Below are 17,718 nucleotides of genomic sequence, written 5' to 3'. Positions count from 1 at the left end.
CTCACCCTCAGGGGGTCCCACATCCCTGGGGTCACCCCCGTGGGGGTCCCTGGGGTGCAGCCAGGCTGCGTCCCCTGCCCAGCCCCGGGGGGCTCTGGCTCAGGCCCCTCCCGACCAGCAGGGAGATTTATCAGACCCATCCCACGGGATCTGTCGCATTCCAGCGGGGTTTGTCCCAGGAGCCGCTGCCCCCCACCTGGAAGCTCACTGCAGTGCAGGGGGAGGGGTCCCTACCCTCAGGGGAGGCCTTTGTGTCACCAGATAAAGCCGGGGACAGTGCCAGCCACTGTGGCACTTTGCCACTTAACAGCCCCGTGCAAACACCAGCCAATTAATTAATTAACCAGCCCAACCCCCCACAGGGGCCAGGAGGGCCTTGGCCCAGGAGGGTGGGGGAGGTCTCAGGCGCTCAGCATGGTTTTGGTTATTTATTCCCGACAATGGTATAAAAAGTCCCGTGTCAAAAGCTGTACAAAGGGGGTGCTGGGGGGCCCCTCCGGCACCCAGCGGAGGGGAGGGATGGGGAAGGGCCAGGGGATGAAGGACGGGGTAGGGGTGCAGCACAGTGAGGAGTGGGATGTTTCTTATAACCCCGCTCCCCTGGCTGCGGGGCATCTCCGGCCTGTCTGTGCTCCCTGGCTACTGACATCGGGGCGGTAAGTGGCCCCCTGCACCAGCGTCACCTGGCCACCCCCACGTCCCCGCCTGCAGGACACATTCCAGTTCCAGCCCACCGCGGGGAAAGCCCCGAGGGTGGTGGGCGAGCTCAGCTGCGGGGCAGGGGTGCCAGCCCCCTGCCCCTCTCCAGTCTGGGGCACCTCAGCCCCTCCAGCCCCAGGCTCCCGCTCGGCCTCTGGCTGCCAGGACCATCCTGGAAGGGCCAGGGAAGCCTGAAGGCTCCAGCTGCTCCAATGGCTTTGGGCCCTCCAGCCCCGTAATACTGACAAATCCTTTCCTTGCCCAGATGTGCACAGGGCAGGGCACCCGGGGCAGACGTGCGGGGACCACGGGGGTCCCCAGTGGCCACAGCCTCGGTGGGTCCGGGCACGAGGGGCAGCTCAGAGCCCCTGCGGCACCAGGAGGGGCAGGAGGAGGCTGATGAAGGTGAAGGGGCGGCTGCTGCTGCGCATGGCCGAGTTCTGCCCCACGCTCCTCAGCACGTGTGCGGCCGCATCGTCTGCAGGGCGAAAAAAGAGAGGAGCTGTCAGCAACCCCCGAAGACGAGCTGCACCCCAAGCCAGCAGCACATCACCCCTGCAGAGGGCTGCCACCAGCCTTGGTACCTCTGCCAGCTCCAGAGCCCCCCAGAAGGGGCAGATGAGCCCCAGTGCCCCCAGCAAACCCCTGGGCGGCCGTGTTCAGGCCAGTGCCCCCCACCCGCCTCCTGGTGCCCCCAAGAACACCCCGTCTCCCCAGAAGGGAAGTTGGCTCAGCCCCAACCCACAGCCCCCAACACACCTGCCTGGATCCTCCCCTTCTGCGTCGAGGCCGGGGCAGGCGGTGCCGGAGCTGCGGAGCAAACAGGGGGTCACGCCAGGGAAGGCAGCACCCCAACCCCCCCCCCAAAATCCCAAAATGCTCTTTCACTGTGGGTCGTCCCCCCCCTTCTTCCCCCGCCCCCACCAACACCTTCCCGGCCAAGCTGCGCGTGCCCACGCCCCGGGCTGGCCAGGGGCCACGGCCAGGCCGTGACTCAGCGTGGCCAAGGCCACGCTGGGCACCGGCGCCGCGAGCGGGACGCTGGGGGGGCCCTGAGGGGGTGGGTGGTGATACTCACTGCCTTTGCCTGTCACCGTCACCTTCAGTTTCAGGCAGGCTTCACCGTGGTGGTGGATGGGCTTGGCTGTGAAGGGAGAAGCAGGTTAGGAAGGGGTGGGGGGAGCCCGCTGGCGAGTCCCCGCAGCACCTCGGAGCCCCCCAGCACTCACAGATGTAGTAGTAGCTGTGTCCCTCCCTGAACTCCTTGCCCAGCGTGAAGGGAGTGAAGCGCTGGAACTTCTCGGAGAACTTCTCGGGGCCGTGCAGGGCGCTGGGCTTGTCGCACTCCCAGCGGATCTGCTCCTTGGAGCGGGGCTTGCAGGCCTGGTACTCCTCGAGCTCCACCAGGTACAGGGTGTAGCGCTCCATGGCCCGGGGGTCCACGCTGCCCTCCTCGTAATGGGGGCAGATGATGTCCAGGTAGTCATTGAGACGAACCTCCACCGTGTAGTCACTCCACAGAAACCTGCGGCAGGAGGGTCGGCGGGGGGGGGGGGGGGTCAGCTCTGTGTTTGGGGCTTACTTGCACCCCCAAATCCCCCACAGCCAGGGGGGCCAGCAGCCCGGCCGCGGCAGCGCTGGGCGGGGGCACCCTTGTGTCCACCCCTCGCCGTGCTGAGTCTTGCAGCACCTGGAATAGCTTTGGAAGGGCAACCCCCCCTTCACTCTCCCTCCGGCTCGGCCCCCCCGGCAGCGAGTGCTGAGCGCACCCCACTTCCCAGCGCTTCCCCAGAGCCGGGGAGCAGGGAGGGGACCCGCTGGGACGCGCACCCTGCCCGCACCCTGCCCGGCCCAGCGCTGCCGGAGCAGGAGGCGTCGCGGCGCTCGCCGTGGGGCAGCCAGCCCGGCTCCAGCTGCGCCCCACACCCCACCCGGGGGGGGCCACGTCGGGGGCCTCCACGGGGTCCCCACCTCGCCGGCTGTGGTGGCCTCGAGAGGGCACAGCCACCCAAAAACCTCCGGGACGACACAGCCCTACATTCTGGGGGAGTCCTACACCCGTGGTGGGGGGGGGCACGGCCTGGGCGGGGGGAAAACCCCCACAAGCTGGGGAGGGAGTGACTTAGCCCAGGGAAGGAGGGGAGGCCCCACATCTCCCCACGGGCGCCTGAGTGTGGGGCAGCCCCACAACCTGGGGGCCTGGAGAGTGAGGGGGGGGGGGGGCTCCCCGAAAGCCAAGAGGGACACTCCTAGAGCCTGAGAGAGCCCATGCCCTGGGGGGGCACCGCAACAACCAGGGGGGGTCACGGCTGCGGGCGGGGGGGACCCCTAGAGCCTGCAGGGCTGTTGCTTGACACGGGGTCACCCCGCAGCCCCGGCGGCCGGTGAGCGGGGGGCCCCGATCCAGGTCTACCCCCCCCCCCCCCCCGCACATCCTGCCCCGTGTTTGTCAACACGGTCCCCGGGGCCGGCGCCGGGGCTGGCGCCGCGCCCCCCCCCGCGGGAAGGAAGCGGCCCCTTCGCACGGCCCTGGGAACGGAAAGGCCCCCCCCGGGCGCACCTGGACCGGCCCCGCCGCCCCCCGCACGGCCCCGCACCGGCCCCGCCACCTCGTCCCGCCGCCCGCCCCGCACAAAGGCCGCCGGGGAGCGGCGCGGCGCCGCCCGCGCCCTCGGGGCGGCCGGTGCCGGTCTCGGTGCGTGTTTGCGGGGCGGGGGGGGGTCCCGGTGGGAGGCGGGGGTCACTCACCGGGGGTTGGAGCTGTTCCAGAACACCGTGTGCCGCTCGGCCGCCGCAGCCCAGCACAGCCCTAACCCCAGCAGGGCCAGGGGCACCCCCGGCCGCCCCATCGCTCCGCGGGTGCTGCGCTCCACGGGCGGCCCCTCGCCCGCCCCCGCCTTAAGTACGGCCCCGCCGCCGCCCCGCCCCCGCCGCCGCCCCGCGCTCGCACAACAACACACGGGACGAGGCGGGGGGGGCACGGCACACACACGACACACCCCCACCGGTATCGATCGGGGGGACGGAAACCACCCCCACACCGAGACCGGCACCGGCGGGGACGCGCACTCCCGGACACCGGGACCGGCAGCGGGCAGGGGACGCAAACCGCCCCTACCGAGACCGGCGCTAACCTGGACATAAACACACCCCCCCCTCCCGCACCGGGACCGGGCAGGGGGACGCAAACCCCCGCCCCCGCCACCGGGAACGGCACCGGGAACGGGACACACTCCCCTCAGAGCGACGAGCACCCCCCGACACAGCACCACAGCCTCACCCCGCGCTCCAGGAGCACCCCACCTCCACACACACCCCCCCCATCCCCACACAGGACCGGCACTGAGCAGGACAACCCCCCCACGAGTGACCCACACCCCACGAGCCCCCCACAGGCTCCACACACACACTGGGCGCTGTGCGTGCACACTGGGGGGCTGCGGGTGCAGGATGGGGGGCTCTGGGTGCAGGATGGGAGCTGTGGCTGCAGGATGGAGGGCCGTGGGTGCAGGATGAAGGGTTGCACATGCAGGATGGGGCTGTGGGTGCAGGAGGAAGAGCTCTGGGTGCAGGAGGGAGAGCTGTAGGTGCAGGATGGGGGGCTGTGCGTGTAGGACGGGGCTGTACATACAGACTGGGGGGCTGTGGGTGCAGGACAGGGGGCTGTGGGTACAGGATGGGGGGCTGTAGGTGCAGACTGGGGGGCTGTGGGTGCAGGACAGGGGGCTGTGGGTACAGGATGGGGGGCTGTAGGTGCAGAACAGGAGTCTGTAGATGCAGCATGATGGGCCGTAGGTGCAGAAGGGAGAGCTGTGGGTGCAGGACAGGGCTATGGGTGCGTGCTGGGGGACTGTAGGTGCAGGAATGGGGGGCTGTGGGTGCAGAACAGGGGTCTGTGCATGCAGGACAGGGGTCTGTACATGCGGGACAGGGGTCTGTGGGTGCAGGACAGGGGTCTGTGCATGCAGGACAGGGGTCTGTGCATGCAGGACAGGGGTCTGTACATGCGGGACAGGGGTCTGTAGGTGCAGGAGGGAGAACAGTGGGTGCAGAACAGGGTCTGTAGGTGCAGAACCGGAGTCTCTAGGTGCAAGATGAAGGGCTGTAGGTGCAGAAGGGAGAGCTGTGGGTGCAGGACAGGGCTATGGGTGCACGCTGGGGGTCTGTAGGTGCAGAACAGGGGTCTGTAGGTGCAGAACAGGGGTCTGTAGGTGCAGGGCCGGGGTGGGCACAGCGGGCACGCTGCCACTGCCTGGCGGGAGCGCGGTGCCTGGCTGTCGGCTCCCATTTGCTCTGACACGGATCCATCCGTGTCCCGGCCGGCGCGCGACGCTTCGCCGCGTGTTGTGAAGCGATAACTCAGCCGCATTTGCAAAACAACTTTCCTCTTGTTTATTCCATAATGATCCATTGATTGTGGGTAATGTTGCATGCCCTGCGCCGCAGCGGGCGCGGAGCGCTCCCCTGGCACGCGGCAGGGGCTCCGGCAGGCGCCGGCACGGCAACCTGAGAGCGGCCGTGGCTCCCGCAGCCACGGCATCCTACGGGCCCAGGCTGTGGGGCTGGGCGCCCCACAGCCCACCCACATCCCTCCTGCATCCCAGCCTCTCTCCCCACACCCTCGCTCCCAGGGAGGCTGCTTTGCTCTCATCCTCCCTGCTTGTGGCCAGGCCTGACATCATCCCTAATGACAGTGCCAGGCCTCTGTTCCCGGGATGCCGGCGCTGCCGTGGCTTGTACAGGGCAGCACCTCCTGGGAACACCGCTGGGATCCCAGAGCTGGAGCACGGCACGTGCAGGCCACGGGGATGGGTGCAGCACCAATCCCATGGTCCTGGCAGCACCCTGGTACTGCCCCCTCCACGTCAGGGACAGACTGTGCCTGGGGAAACCAAGGCAGGGAGCACTGACGGGGAGAGGGCTGGGCAGCCCCTGGTGCTTGAGCCTTGTGCTGGGCCTGCCAGGGGGATAATGAGCCTCCTGGGACACCACGCTGGATCCACCCTGTGGCACTGGGATGTGGTACCCAGCGCCACTGGCCAAGGGGCTCCCCTGTCCCGTGTGCTGTGGCCCCAGCCTTGGAGCAGGCCACCAGGTCACAGGGAAGGGGCTGGGAGTGAGGCCTCATGGACACACCGAGACCCAGTGCCACGACCATGCCTGGCCCAGAGCTCTGGTGGAGGACCAGGACTGGAAAGACAAGCCCACATCCCCCTCTGGGACAAAAACTGGGGCTAGAGGTGCCCCATTACCTCCCGCCCGGGGCACAGGGTGGGCAGCACCTGGGCAGGGTGGGTGCCCACCCACAGTGGCACTGGGGCTGCCAGTGAAGGCGCGCACTTGGTGCACACGGTCATGGCCACGGCACCTGGGAGCAGGTGACAACGGGCTGGGATTGGTGCCCATGATGGAGGGACAAAGGTGAAGCCGTCTCAGGCTGTAAACATCGCTGCTGCTCCGTGTGGGGCAGGTAGGGTTGGCCAGAGGCCGCCGAACTCGTGACAGTGTTTGTGGTTTGTTGGCCGGGGACACCCGGGAGTGCCCCGGCCCCTGGCTGGGCTGACGTCACCCGCACAGGGCTGGGGGAGGAAGAGGAGCCGTCCAGTTTGTGGCCGGGAGCGAAGGCCGCGGTGACGCAGTGCCAGCTGCGTGCAGCCTGGCAGGTAGGCATGGCAGGTAGGCATGGCCTGATGCCAGCCCGGTGGGGGCAGAGCCGCAGCCCCAGGGCTGTCCAGCTGTGCCAGGACCTCATGCCTTTGGCCAGAGAGCCCACACTGGGCAGGGGAGCTGCCCCGAGGCGAGGCAGAGCCTCGTGCCACAGAGCACATATCCCCCTGCCTGGATCTGCTGCCGAGGCTGTGAAACCCCAAAGTACCCAAGGGGCACCCAAACATCAGCACTGGGGTCCCAACAATGGCCCCCCACTTGATTTGGGGCAGCTGGGCTTGGGTATCCCCTCTAGCAGCACCCCAGAAGACTCCTGGGGTCTGTCCTGCTGTGCTCAGCCCTAGAGCACGGAGCAGACCCGAGCCAGGTGCCCACCGAGCCACCGGTGGTGCCACGCATGCACAAGAAGCGGTGCCAGGGTCGAGGCAAGTGGCAGGAGGGATCCTGCAGGCAGAGCTCTCCGTGCCAGGGCAATGACTCCGGCTCTCACACCCCCCCAGGGCACTGGCCACCCAAGCTGTGTCAGGCTCACTGTGCCACGTGCCACCAGCATGGCACCGCACTGGGACAGGTGCTTTGGCCAGTCCCTGGCAACCAGCACCTGGCTGGATATGGCCCTTGGCAGTGGCGGCGCTGCTGCCCCACCCACACTGTGCCCACCCTGCCCTGGGCCAGCAGACAGCTGCCAGTGGCACCTCAGGACCCCGGGAGGGGGTCCAGGGCAGGGACCTCAGCCCCATGTCGGGCCAGGCCTGCCGGAGCGCGGGGGGGACGTGGGGAACCCGGCGCCTGCTGGGAGGGCTCCCAGGACCCGTCTGACGGGTTCGTCGGCTCTTCCCGGACAAGCCCGGGCCGGCGGGACACCCAGCCACCGCCCGGCAGCGCCTGCTGGGTGGGGGAGAGTGGCTGCCCCGCTCTCTGGGGCTGTGAGGACCCCCTTCCCCACGAAGCCACACCGGGAGTGGGGCCCTCGCAGCCCCTCATCCCTTGCTGCCTTGTGGGGAGAGCGGCTGCCCTCTCCCTGGGGGCACTGCCCCCTCCCCAGCCCCGCAGAGCGCAGAGTCAGGAGCCCACGACTGCTCCACTGTGTCTGTGGGGGCTGTGGGAGTCTGGGTCCCCCAGCAACACCCCCCTTTAGATGCAATCCCACCTCCAGGCATAATCCAGCCGCCACATCCTCTTGGTTGGAGGCGCTGGGGGGGGGGGAGATAACGGCGTCCCCCACCCCGCAGGAGCCGCCAGCGTGTGCCAGATCCCCCCAGAACAGGCAGGAGCCGGCATGCCCGGCAGGGCCAGACGCGCCGGAGGGGCGATGCCGGAGTTCCCATGGCGTTGCCAGCACCCCATGTCTGTTCATTCTGTGCAGCTGGTGAGGATGGCAAGGAAGGCTCTCCTGCTCCCAAACGCCACCCCAGCACCCCCGGGGCTGCGTGCCAAGGGCCCCCGCGCTGCCCTTACCTTCAAGCGCTCCTGCTGTCCACGCCGCATTCCTGGGGGAAGCACCGCGTCCCTGCCAGCCGCTCCCTGCCGGCGCTGCGGGAGCAGAGCCAGCGGTGGGGAGCGCCCTGCAGCCCCCTGCCAGCGGAACCGAGCCCCTGGCTGGAGCTGTTGTGCCTGGCAAGGCGGGTGGCACGGTGGAGGTCAGCCCTCTCCTGAATGCCTGTCCGAGCCGGAGCCCCCCGGGACCCCTCCGAGGGCTGGAAGTGCTGCACGCCACCGTGACAGGGATCCCTTTTTTTATCCTTTTATTATTTTTTTTTATAGACTAAGAGCAGAATATGAAAATCACCAGCCAAAGCACTTGAAAAAAAGATCGAGAATGGTTTTTTTTGTTTGTTTGTTTGTTTTGTTTTGTTTTTCCCCAAAAAGTGTCTGTGCGTTTGCATAGGTCGGGTCTTCACGGAAGACGAGGAAAATCCAACACGTTCGACTATGTACAAGCCAGCCCGGGGCCGGCGCCGCTGCCTATGGTACAGTATAGATATATCTCTGTAGTCGCTCTCTGTACAGTATGTATAGATCTATATGGGTATGTACAGACTGCCCGGCCCCGGGGGTCCCTGCTCTCATCGGGCCTGGCGCTGCCCCCCAGCCACGGGGCGGCCACGGGGCACCGGGGGGGCTGCGGGCGGCACCCCGCGCTCCCCGGGATGGTGTCGGCGGGAGGCGCGGCGCTCCCAGCCGCATCCCTGCTGGCGGGATGGGAGGCGAGTCCAGCCGGGTCGGTGCGCGCCGTGATCCCTGCCCCGCGGGGCAGCTCCGCAGGCGGCTCTCCGGGCAGGGGGTGGTGGGCTCGCGGTGCTTCCCCGCTGGCTCTCACGAAGGGCAGCAGGTCGAGGGGGCCGCACTCGGCAGAGCGGCGCTGGCCGGGCCCCCGCGGGCGCCGGGAGCTACGAGGCCAGCAGCGTCATGAGGAAGAGCGCGGCGGCCACGGCCAGGGGCAAGTGTTCCCGCTTGGGGCTGGTGCCGCTGATGCTCTTCTCCAGCTTCGGCATCTCCGGGTTGAAGTTTTCTGTGGGGAGGAGCGAGAGGATGAGGAGGGCAGCAGGGCGGCCCTGAACCCCCACCCCGTAGCTGGGGCTGCCCCAGGGGCGGCGGCGGGGGCGGGGGCACGGCGCTGCGGGGCCGGGGGCTCTGCCCGACTCACCCAGGTCCTCGATCTTCACCTCGGGCCGCAGGGTGAACTGGGGCAGGGTGGGCGCCAGCTTCTCCCCGGAGTGCGACGCTGTGGAGGGAGAGAGGGGACGGGGGGGTCACGCTCCCTGGATGTCCTGCACCGCAGCCCCCACGCACCACCCCCCCCTCAGGAGGGACGGGGGACCCACCGGCCAGCCTCGCCGCCCCTGCTCGCCCACAGCCCCCGGGATGGGCACGGGGGTACTTACTGGAGGCGCAGCAGACAAACACCTTCATCTTCAGGCAGGCCCGGCGGTGGTTGTGTGTCGGCGTGGCTGCAAGGCGAGAGTGTGCTGAGAGGGGCTCCGTGGCAGGGATCCCAACCCCGGGGCACCCCGAGGCTTGGTGGGTCTGGACAGAGAGGGGTCTGGTACTGCCCAGGGGTGGGGGAATGCAGCAGCACCCCAAATCCTGCACCAATATCCTGTACCAGCACCCCAGGCCTGAACCATCAGCTCCAGCATCCCAACCCGGCACCAGTATCTGGCACCAATGCTGCAATCCTGCAGCAGCAGCCCCTGAACCCTGATCCTGCATCCTATGTCATCATCCCCCAGCACCCCATCATGCACTGGCACCCCCATCCACACCCCCAACCGTCTTCCCATCTTTCCCCACACCCCTATCTGTTCCCTGCATCATGTAAACCCCCTCCCCTCCACTCCACCCCCTTGCTCCTTCAACCCCTCCCAGAGCTCCAGGCTCCCACTCTTAGAGGGGAAACAGCCGCCCAATTTTGGGGGTGCAGGGGAACCAGCCGCGGGGGATGCAGAGGGGCCCAGCTGGGGTGGGACCTGAGGGGACCCAACTGGGGTGGGACCCGAGCGGGGCTTGGGGGCTGTGTGGGGGTCCCGCCCCTCGCCCCACGTACATATGTAGTAGTACTCCTGCCCCGCACGGAACTCGTAGCCCAGTGAGAAGGCGCTGTAGCGCTGGAACTTCTCCGAGAACTTGATGGGGCTGTGGGGCGCGTGGGGCCGGTTGCACTCCCAGCGCTTGAAGCCCTGGCTGGTGTTGCAGGTGCGGTACCCCTCCGCGTTCACCATGTAGAGCACGTACTGCTCCAGCCGGTGCTCGGGCACCGAGGCGTTGTAGTGCGGGCAGTAGATGTCCAGGTAGTCGTTGACATTCACCTGCACCGTGTAGCCCTCCCGCCGCAGGCTGCAAGGGAAAGAAGGGATGGGAGGTCAGGGACACGCCCTGCACCTCCCCAGAGGCTGGACGAGGTTGCAGCGAAGGTTGGAACTCTGGGAGCAGTGATTCCCCCTGATCAACCCCTGTGTGAAGCACCCGACACCGTGGGACCCCTGCACAGCCCGAGCCTCACGAGTGGAGCAGAATCCCCGTCCTAGAGGGCACGGGTGGACCGGGTGGTGGGGGACAGGCGCTGCTGGGGACAGGTGTCAAGCCACACGCACAGGTGGGACGGGCAAGAGCACGGACATACGAGACGGCCTCAAAGAGGAGACAATGGATAGACAGACCCAGAAGGGCATCAGGGTCCCACAGGCACCAGGGTCTCCACGGGACACAGCCCGTGGGTGCGCGGGGGACCCCGGAATTCCCCGGAATTCCCCGGCATTCCCCATTTCCAGCAGCCCGGAGCCGACCCAGCGCTGCCGCCCACCACGGCCCTGGCACGCGCCGCAGCTCGGAGCCAGGATTTCTCACCCTGCTCTGGCTAATCCCGTTAGTTCGTTAATGCCGTAAAGGGTGGCCCTGGGGGAGCCTCATTTACATTGATTAGGAGCAGCAATCCCCTCAGATCCACTCAGGAGAGGCTCCGCCGGCTCCTAATCCGCGCCCGACGGAAATCCCGGCCGCGGTAATCCTCGCCGCTGCTCTGACCCGCTGCTCCTGCCAATTAATTACCACCCGGCGCTGGCTCGGCACCGAGCCGCCGCGGCGGCACCGGGCCCTGACCGGACCGCGCTGCCTCGCTGGCCCGCATCCCGCGGGACACGGGCAGCAGCATCCCGGCACACGCGGCCGTGCAGCTCCCCTGGAGAGCTGCAGCTCCCGGCGCATCGCTCTGGATCACGGCCCTTTTCCCACCTCCCAGGGCAAAGCCCAGACCGTGAGCCCCCCAAAGCACCGCTCCGGGTCCCCTTGGCCTTGGGCGGGGGGCGCCGCCGCCCCTCCCGGAGCCGAGCGGTTCCCGGGTCTCCCCGGCAGGGCTGGGCAGGCAGCGGGCAGGGCTGCGCGTGCAGACGCCCCACCCTGCACCATCGCCCCCGGCGCTCTCTGAACAGCCCCGGCACTCCGCCAGCGCCCGCGGCACCCCGAGCCGAGCGGCGGAGACAGAACCGTAGCGGGACCCGGTGTCGGGCGGCAAAGGCGGGGGAGAAGAAACGCCGCCTCCGGCACTGGGGGGCAACGGGGGCAGGGCGGGGGGCTGAAGGCAGAACTCATCACTCGTGGGACAGGGAGCGCAGCCCCACGCGGCCCCTCCCTCGCTGCGCAGCCGCTATTCCGCAGCCCATCCCGGCACCCGCCGGCAACTGCTCCGCCGGGAAGGTGCTGAGGCAGCCACCCTTGCTGAGCGGGCGCCGGGACCTTTCATCTTCCCCCTTTGATGTGGTGGGAAGGGGGGCGGGGGGAGAAAAAGGCTTGTTATTAAAGAAATGGCCCCAAGGAGAAAATTGCAATTAACTCCACGCGGGACGCAGAGCTGGGACGCCGGCGTACCCCAATACCAGCTGCCCCACACCGGGGCGGGCACCCGCAGCTGGGGCTCCCCGCAGCCGGGCTGTGGCTGTGCCATGGGACACAGGGACCAGGAGAAGTGTCACAAGTGACACTCTGTCACGGGGTGCTGGGGACCGTTACCCCCCCCCCCCCCCCACTCCCCTGTGGCACCCAGTGCTGAGGCACCGTCCCTTGGGACCCCAGGCTGGGGCTCCTTAAGCCACAGCTCATTAAGAAGCGTGGCTGCTGATAAACAGCCTCACTAACGAGGCACCAAAATGTCCCCTGGGCTGGGGGACAGCAGCACCCCTGGCAGGGTGCAGGAGCCCCAGGTGGTGTGGCAAGGGCCCCATGGTAGTGACTCCCACGGGCATTGCCAGCTGCCACGGCATGCCAGGAGCCCACAGGCATCATCATAAGCTGGGAGGGGCTGGGGAATGGCCCCATATGGGGAGAGCCACAGGGCCACCGCAGCCCGAGGCACATCCAGGCGACCCCAGTAGCAGCTCTGGCCACAACACTGTGTCCCTGCCATGCTTGGCTCCTGCACAGTCCCTGCAGAGCAGCAACTCTAGATACCCCCAAATCCAGCAGCCTCCTCAGTGCAATGAGCCCAGGTGCTCCAAGATCTGCTGACAGCACCATCCAGGAAGCCCATGGGCCTTGGTTTGGGGTGGAAGGGCAGGAACAGACACTCTGAGAGAGGGACTCTGCCTCTTTTCTCACCAGCACCCATCCCAGAGCAGGCACCGGCTGCCTGGTCCTGCCAGCTCCACAGCTATCAGGAAGCACCAGCAACCTGGGCTGGGATGGACCCCTGATAGCCCAGACTCTGGCAGCCATGGCATGGCCAGTGGGCATGGTGGGCTCTGGCAGTGCCCGAAGGGTTAAGTGCGGGAGGAGAACGGGCAGCATCACTTCTGCACGACTGCGTTTGTAGAGCAGGGCTTGGTGAGGCAGTGGTATCTTCCAGCAGCCTGTCACGCTGGGCAGATGGATGTCCCCTGGCAGCACCGGCCCCAGGCTCGGTGCCCACCGGCCCCGCACCGGAGGGACATTGGTGGCACCCTGGTGGCACCCTGGCTACCTGGCACGCCGCAGCCACCGGTGGGCCGGGCGGCCGCTCCGCTCCCATCTGCTGCCATAAATCCGGGCTGCGTGCCGCACGCTGGCTCCCACACTGCTGGGGAGCGCCTGGTGCACTGCAGCACGCCCCGACAGCAGTGGCACGGTGGGACCAGACCCCTGTCCGGACCCCCACACTACAGAGACTCGCTCCCATGGCGCCGGAGAGGCCTGGAGAGCAGCAGGGCCAGAGCTGGGCTCAGCACCCCACATTGGTGGTGCCAGCGGCGAGGAGCAGGGCAGTGTGCTGTGTCCTCGATGCGGTGCCCCCCAGCACCGGACAGCCCCCAGCACAGCCGGGCTCTTTGTTTGGCTCCAGTAGCTTCGTCCTTTTGGCGCATCCGGGGCCCATCCATCACCCGGGGAACAAAACAGTGCCATTGATTTACGAGTCCCCTTCCCGTCACCCCGCACCACAGCGAGAGGCAAAGGCGCATCGACCACTGTGGCCGCTCCACCCCAACGGACGGAGGGACAGACAGACCGACCGTCCTCCCGCACCCACCGCTGCGCCTCGGGGGAGACGGGGGGCTCAGCGCGCCCCCCCGCCGCCCCGTGCCAGCCCTCCCCACGCAGCCAGCGCTGCACAGTCACGGCGCCCAGACGGCCACGCACACGCGCGCTGGCTCGGCAGACAGCGCCTGCGACGCGGCCCACGCACGCGGGTGGCACCGAGCCACAGCACAGCCCCCCCGCCCCCCCCCCCCCCCGGCCTCGCCTGGCGCAGCCGCAAGGCGCGGGCGCTAACGGCATCGCCGGCACACGGTGTCCCCGGGGCCACCTCCCTGCGTGGGGAATTGGGGCTCCGAGGGGGGGAGGCGAGGGCTGATCCCCACGTGGAGGGAGCGGGGTGCCGGCGGGCAGCAGCGGCGGGACAGGCAGAGCCCTCCCCAAGCAGGCCGGGACCCCAGCAGCACCCTACAGGTGCCCCCCCCCCCCCCAGTCACTATCGACGGCCACACAATCCCTGTAATCCCGGCTAAAGCCGGCCCCTTCCCGTGTTGCTAACAAGATCAATGAGGTTTCTAATTGGGTTTTAATTAAACCATCAATCTGCAACCGGTGACTCAATTACGAGCCCGGGCAGGAGCAGGTAGCCCCGGCCCTGTTGCACCCCCGACACCGCGGCCGCTTCTCCCACGGGAACGCCGTCCGTGCTGCCGGGGCTCGGTGCCGCCCAGCGCCGTGACTCACGGGGCACGGCGCGCTCTGCCCATGGGCACCCGCTCCTGTGACGAGCACCCGGGGATGGCAGGGTTTCTGGGGCTTCTGGGTGCCCAGCCTGGAGGGCAGAGGCATGGGGTGGGGGCTGGCCGAGCCCCCCAGGCAGCCTAGGGATGCCAAAGGGGGTGTTGTTGGCACTGTCCCTACATTCAGCTCCACAGGTGGGCACGGAACTGTCCCTGCTTGGGCACAGCTGCCCCGCACGCCGCAGCATCTCCTCCTGGATGCCCCCAGAGCCGCCGCTCCCTCCTGCTGTGGGTGACTCCTCCTCGGCCCTGCGGGTGCCGGTGGATGGGGTGGGGGGATCTGGCCAGGCACAGCCCTGGTGTTGGGGTTTGGCTGCTGCAGAGGAGCCTGGGCCCCTCCAGACCTGCTCTGCAGGGATGTGGCTCCTCTCCTGTGTGAGATACTCCCCAGCTCTGCACTGGGGCTTTCCAGAGCCCACTCCAGGCCTCTCCAGGGCCCACTCCAGCCCTCGCTGCCTGCAGCACAGCCTGGGCCAGATAAAAGCCACCTTGAGGAGGTGAGCGTGGTGGCAGTGCCAGTGCTGGGGGGAGCTGCACGAGCCGTGTGCCTGCACCAGGTGCCACAACCTCCCTGCACACAGGTGGGCTCTGACCCCACACCACAGCCAGGCACCCCGTGTACCCCTGTGTCACAGCACCCCCCGCTCTGCCCCCTCCATGGCACCCAACGCCCCCAGTATGAGCCTCCTCAGGTCCCAAATCAGTCAGTGGCACAGTGTGGTACACCCCAACCTGCTCTGGGGTGCTTCTTGGGGTGCAGCAGTGTCGGGAGTGCTGGCCATGTCTGTGTCCATGAACAGGGACAAATTGCTGTCCCCATCTTGGCATCTGGGACACGCAGCAGGGAGAGAGCCTCCAGCATGCCAGGGCCCAGCTTGTCTGGGGACACTCCAGGAACCCCTGACCCTCCTCAATGGGTCACAGGCCCCAAAAAAGTTAGTGCTGGGTGGACATGGCTGTCCTGCACCTTTGTCCCATGCCACCAGGCCTATTCCTGGCAGGACTGGGGAGTGGAGGGCAGGGATGAGTCAAGGGTCATCCCACAGCCCCAGGGCTTGCTGGCTGCCACCAGGGGAGGTGATGGGACGGATGGAATGCACAGCTGGACCAACAACCAGGCCGAGCAGGAGCAGGGTTTGAGGACCCCTCCTTCACACCTCCCCTGGGCTTTGCCAACACACCCCAAACCCATGGCATGAGGGGTGCTCTGCCTGCTTGGGGCCCTTCCTGGCCTCCTGGCACCCTCAGCCCTTCCTTGCACGGCCAAAGGGGCTGAGCTGCCACCAGCCCCCTGCTTCCTTCCCGAGGCACCATCGGGCTGCTCCCTGCGTTGCCCCTCATCCTGTCGTCCCGCTGAGGGCAGCAACAGGGGTGCCCAGGGTAGCATGGCAGGAGCCACAATAAATTCGTGGCCAAGGAGCGGCCACAGCCAGCAACCCCCTCCTCCCTGGAGAGCCCCGCAGGGCCGCGCTGGGCTTGTTTATGGCTCCGCTTGCAGCAGGGTTGCTGGGATTTGCAGGCTGCGGCCCAGGGAGCCTAATTCCCCCCATAATTTATCTAATCCAGACACTTTGCCGTGCGGCTATAATTGCGTCCGAGCTGCCGCACTGCCTTAACAATAAATATCAGCCCCGGAGTCCCTGGGACACGGCTCTGCCGCAGCCGCCCCCACCGCGCCGCCCATGCCCTGAGCCGGACGCTCTTGGCCGCGCCAGACACGCCTGTGCGGGGGGTGCGGGCATCTGGCTGCGACACCCCCGGCTTGGCACGGCCCGGGCACTGCCAGCCACCCCCCCCTCCGCCCTGTCCCTCGAGAGGCGCCGGGGCAGCGGCAGGTCACGGCGGTGATGGGGTGGGGGAGTCACGGGGAGACAAGGGTGGGGGTGGCCCGCCCGCCAGCGTCGCGGCGATGTCACGGTGTGGGGACGAGGCTGGGCGTGAAGGGGGTCCGGGCAGGGCAGGGGGGGCGCAGGGGGATGCCGAGCGCGGCGACACCTCGGCATTGTGCTGCGCCTCGGCACGTCGCACACACGCACGATTTATGGGGCCCGAGCTTCCGCCTGGCGACACAATCTCAATGGCAGGGGAGGGGGCTGCCGGGGCTGCTCCCACCCTGCACAAAAGGGGTGTGGGATGGGGGGAGCCCAGGAGAGCCCCTGCACCGACGGGCACCAGAGGATGCTCTGGCTGGATGCATGTCCCCGCCACACCCCTGGGCACTCGCACCAGCGAGGGACAGAGAGGTGGGCGATGGCAGCAGGCGCAGATCCCCGTGGAGGGATCCACGGACACACCACAGGCGCGCAGCCCCCATTTCCCGAGAGGGTCCAGCCCACACCGTCCCCATCCACGTCGGCTCCCAGCTGTGGGTGCGCCGGCGAGGGCAGAGGCAGCCCCGGCGCAGGGTGTGAGGGAGGGGCTGACGGCCAAGGCCACCGACCCCCGACTGCTCCGCTCCCGGTGGCCGCTCCCACCCTCCGCTCTCACCCCGCACTGTCCCCGCAGCCCCGGAGCCACCGCTGCCGCCCTGGGGGTGCCACTGCTGCCGGGCAAAGACGGTGGGGGGCGGCAGGTACCTGTCGGGCCCCCCCTCCCGCCGCCTCCGCCGCGCCGCCGGTGCCGCTCCCGCACCCAGACATGCGGGGGGCGCGACTGGCGGGGGGAGCGGGACCCCTGCCCAACCCGGCGCACCGGGAGATGGATGCCTGGGGGATCCAGACTCTCCCCGCTGCCCCCGGTGCGTCAGAGCTGGCGGGGGAAGCTCTTCCCCCAGTGCCCACGACCCCGTCGCGCCCGCACCGGGAGCCGCCGAGCCCCGCCCGGCAGCGCGGCCACGGGGACACGAACCGGCCGGGCGGCTGTCCCCCTCCCGCCGCAGCGATCCCCGGCTTCACGGGCAGGGCGAGGGGCACCGGGGGCACCGGCAGCCGGGGACCAGCGGCCCCGCCCGCACGAGGGCGCCGCGGGGAGACCGGCACCGGGGGTCCCGCAGTCCCGGTGTCGCCCGCCGCCCCCAGCGCATCCTTCAGCGCGATCCCCGCCGTGTCGCCGCCGCGTCCTTCCTGACGGTGCCCCCACCCCGCGCGGCCCCGGGGACACCTCCCCCAACCCCCCTACCCGCCCCCCCCGCCTCCCGGTGCGGGTCCCGGCGCCCCCGCCCGCACTCACTGCGGGTTGGAGCTGTTCCAGTGCACGGCGTGCCGGTTGCCCAGGGCCCCCGGCGGCCCCCGGCCCGGTAGCAGCAGCAGCAGCGGGAGCAGGGGCAGGAGCCCAGCCGCCATCCTGCCGCCGCCCGAGCCCGCCGCGATCCCGGGGAATGGAGGGAGAACCGAGCCCGAGCCGCCCGCGCCCCGCGGCCCCGGCGCCCAGCTCCGCCCCGCGCGCGCCCGCCGCCGCCGCGCCCCCGCGCGCGCTCCCGCCGCCACCCCGGGCCCGCCCCGGCACCGGCTCGGCACCGGCACCAGACTCGGGCTGCGGGTCCCCGCGGGTGGAGACAGCGGGGCCAGGTCCCGGGAGGATCAGGTGCCGCCGGAATCTCACCAGGAGCCCCATGAGTCTTACCTGTGCGAGGTCCTGCTGCCATCGGGGTCTCACCGGGACCCCTGGGGGTGCG

General features: G+C 68.8%; 2 protein-coding genes across 3 annotated transcripts; both read right to left on the bottom strand.

Annotated features, from left to right (window-relative positions):
- Nucleotides 1-414: 414 nt before the first annotated feature.
- Nucleotides 415-3,559, bottom strand: EFNA1 (ephrin A1). The gene is made up of 5 exons (XM_053967081.1): nucleotides 3,448-3,559; nucleotides 1,929-2,224; nucleotides 1,778-1,843; nucleotides 1,459-1,509; nucleotides 415-1,177 (listed from the first exon to the last, which is right to left on the bottom strand). The coding sequence occupies exons 1-5, from the start codon at nucleotides 3,546-3,548 to the stop codon at nucleotides 1,059-1,061; spliced, it is 633 nt and encodes a 210-aa protein (XP_053823056.1). The 5' UTR covers nucleotides 3,549-3,559; the 3' UTR covers nucleotides 415-1,058.
- Nucleotides 3,560-8,094: 4,535 nt separating this feature from the next.
- On the bottom strand, nucleotides 8,095-17,468 carry EFNA3 (ephrin A3). 2 transcript variants are annotated; one of them, XM_053967069.1, is made up of 5 exons: nucleotides 17,274-17,468; nucleotides 9,914-10,203; nucleotides 9,252-9,317; nucleotides 9,014-9,091; nucleotides 8,095-8,878 (listed from the first exon to the last, which is right to left on the bottom strand). In XM_053967069.1, exons 1-5 carry the CDS (start codon nucleotides 17,384-17,386, stop codon nucleotides 8,757-8,759), a joined length of 669 nt encoding a protein of 222 aa, XP_053823044.1. In that variant the 5' UTR covers nucleotides 17,387-17,468; the 3' UTR covers nucleotides 8,095-8,756. The 2 variants fall into 2 exon arrangements, with proteins under 2 accessions (XP_053823044.1, XP_053823045.1); XM_053967070.1 differs by lacking the exon at nucleotides 9,014-9,091.
- Between the last annotated feature and the right edge of the window lie 250 nt (nucleotides 17,469-17,718).

This window comes from Vidua chalybeata, chromosome 29 (genome assembly GCF_026979565.1).
Source record: "Vidua chalybeata isolate OUT-0048 chromosome 29, bVidCha1 merged haplotype, whole genome shotgun sequence".
Lineage (NCBI taxonomy): Eukaryota > Metazoa > Chordata > Aves > Passeriformes > Viduidae > Vidua > Vidua chalybeata.
Note: the sequence above shows the minus strand (reverse complement) of the source record. Positions and strands in the feature narration are given on the sequence as shown.

Coding starts and splice junctions, on each gene's coding strand:
- EFNA1 (XM_053967081.1), bottom strand. CDS start 3,548: ATGGGGCGGCCGGGGGTGCCCCTGGCCCTGCTGGGGTTAGGGCTGTGC. Junction 2,225..3,447: donor TGGAACAGCTCCAACCCCCG/GTGAGTGACCCC, acceptor CTCCTGCCGCAG/GTTTCTGTGGAGTGACTACA. Junction 1,844..1,928: donor ACACAGCTACTACTACATCT/GTGAGTGCTGGG, acceptor CTCCCTTCACAG/CCAAGCCCATCCACCACCAC.
- EFNA3 (XM_053967069.1), bottom strand. CDS start 17,386: ATGGCGGCTGGGCTCCTGCCCCTGCTCCCGCTGCTGCTGCTGCTACCG. Junction 10,204..17,273: donor TGGAACAGCTCCAACCCGCA/GTGAGTGCGGGC, acceptor TTTCCCTTGCAG/CCTGCGGCGGGAGGGCTACA. Junction 9,318..9,913: donor GCAGGAGTACTACTACATAT/GTACGTGGGGCG, acceptor CTCGCCTTGCAG/CCACGCCGACACACAACCAC.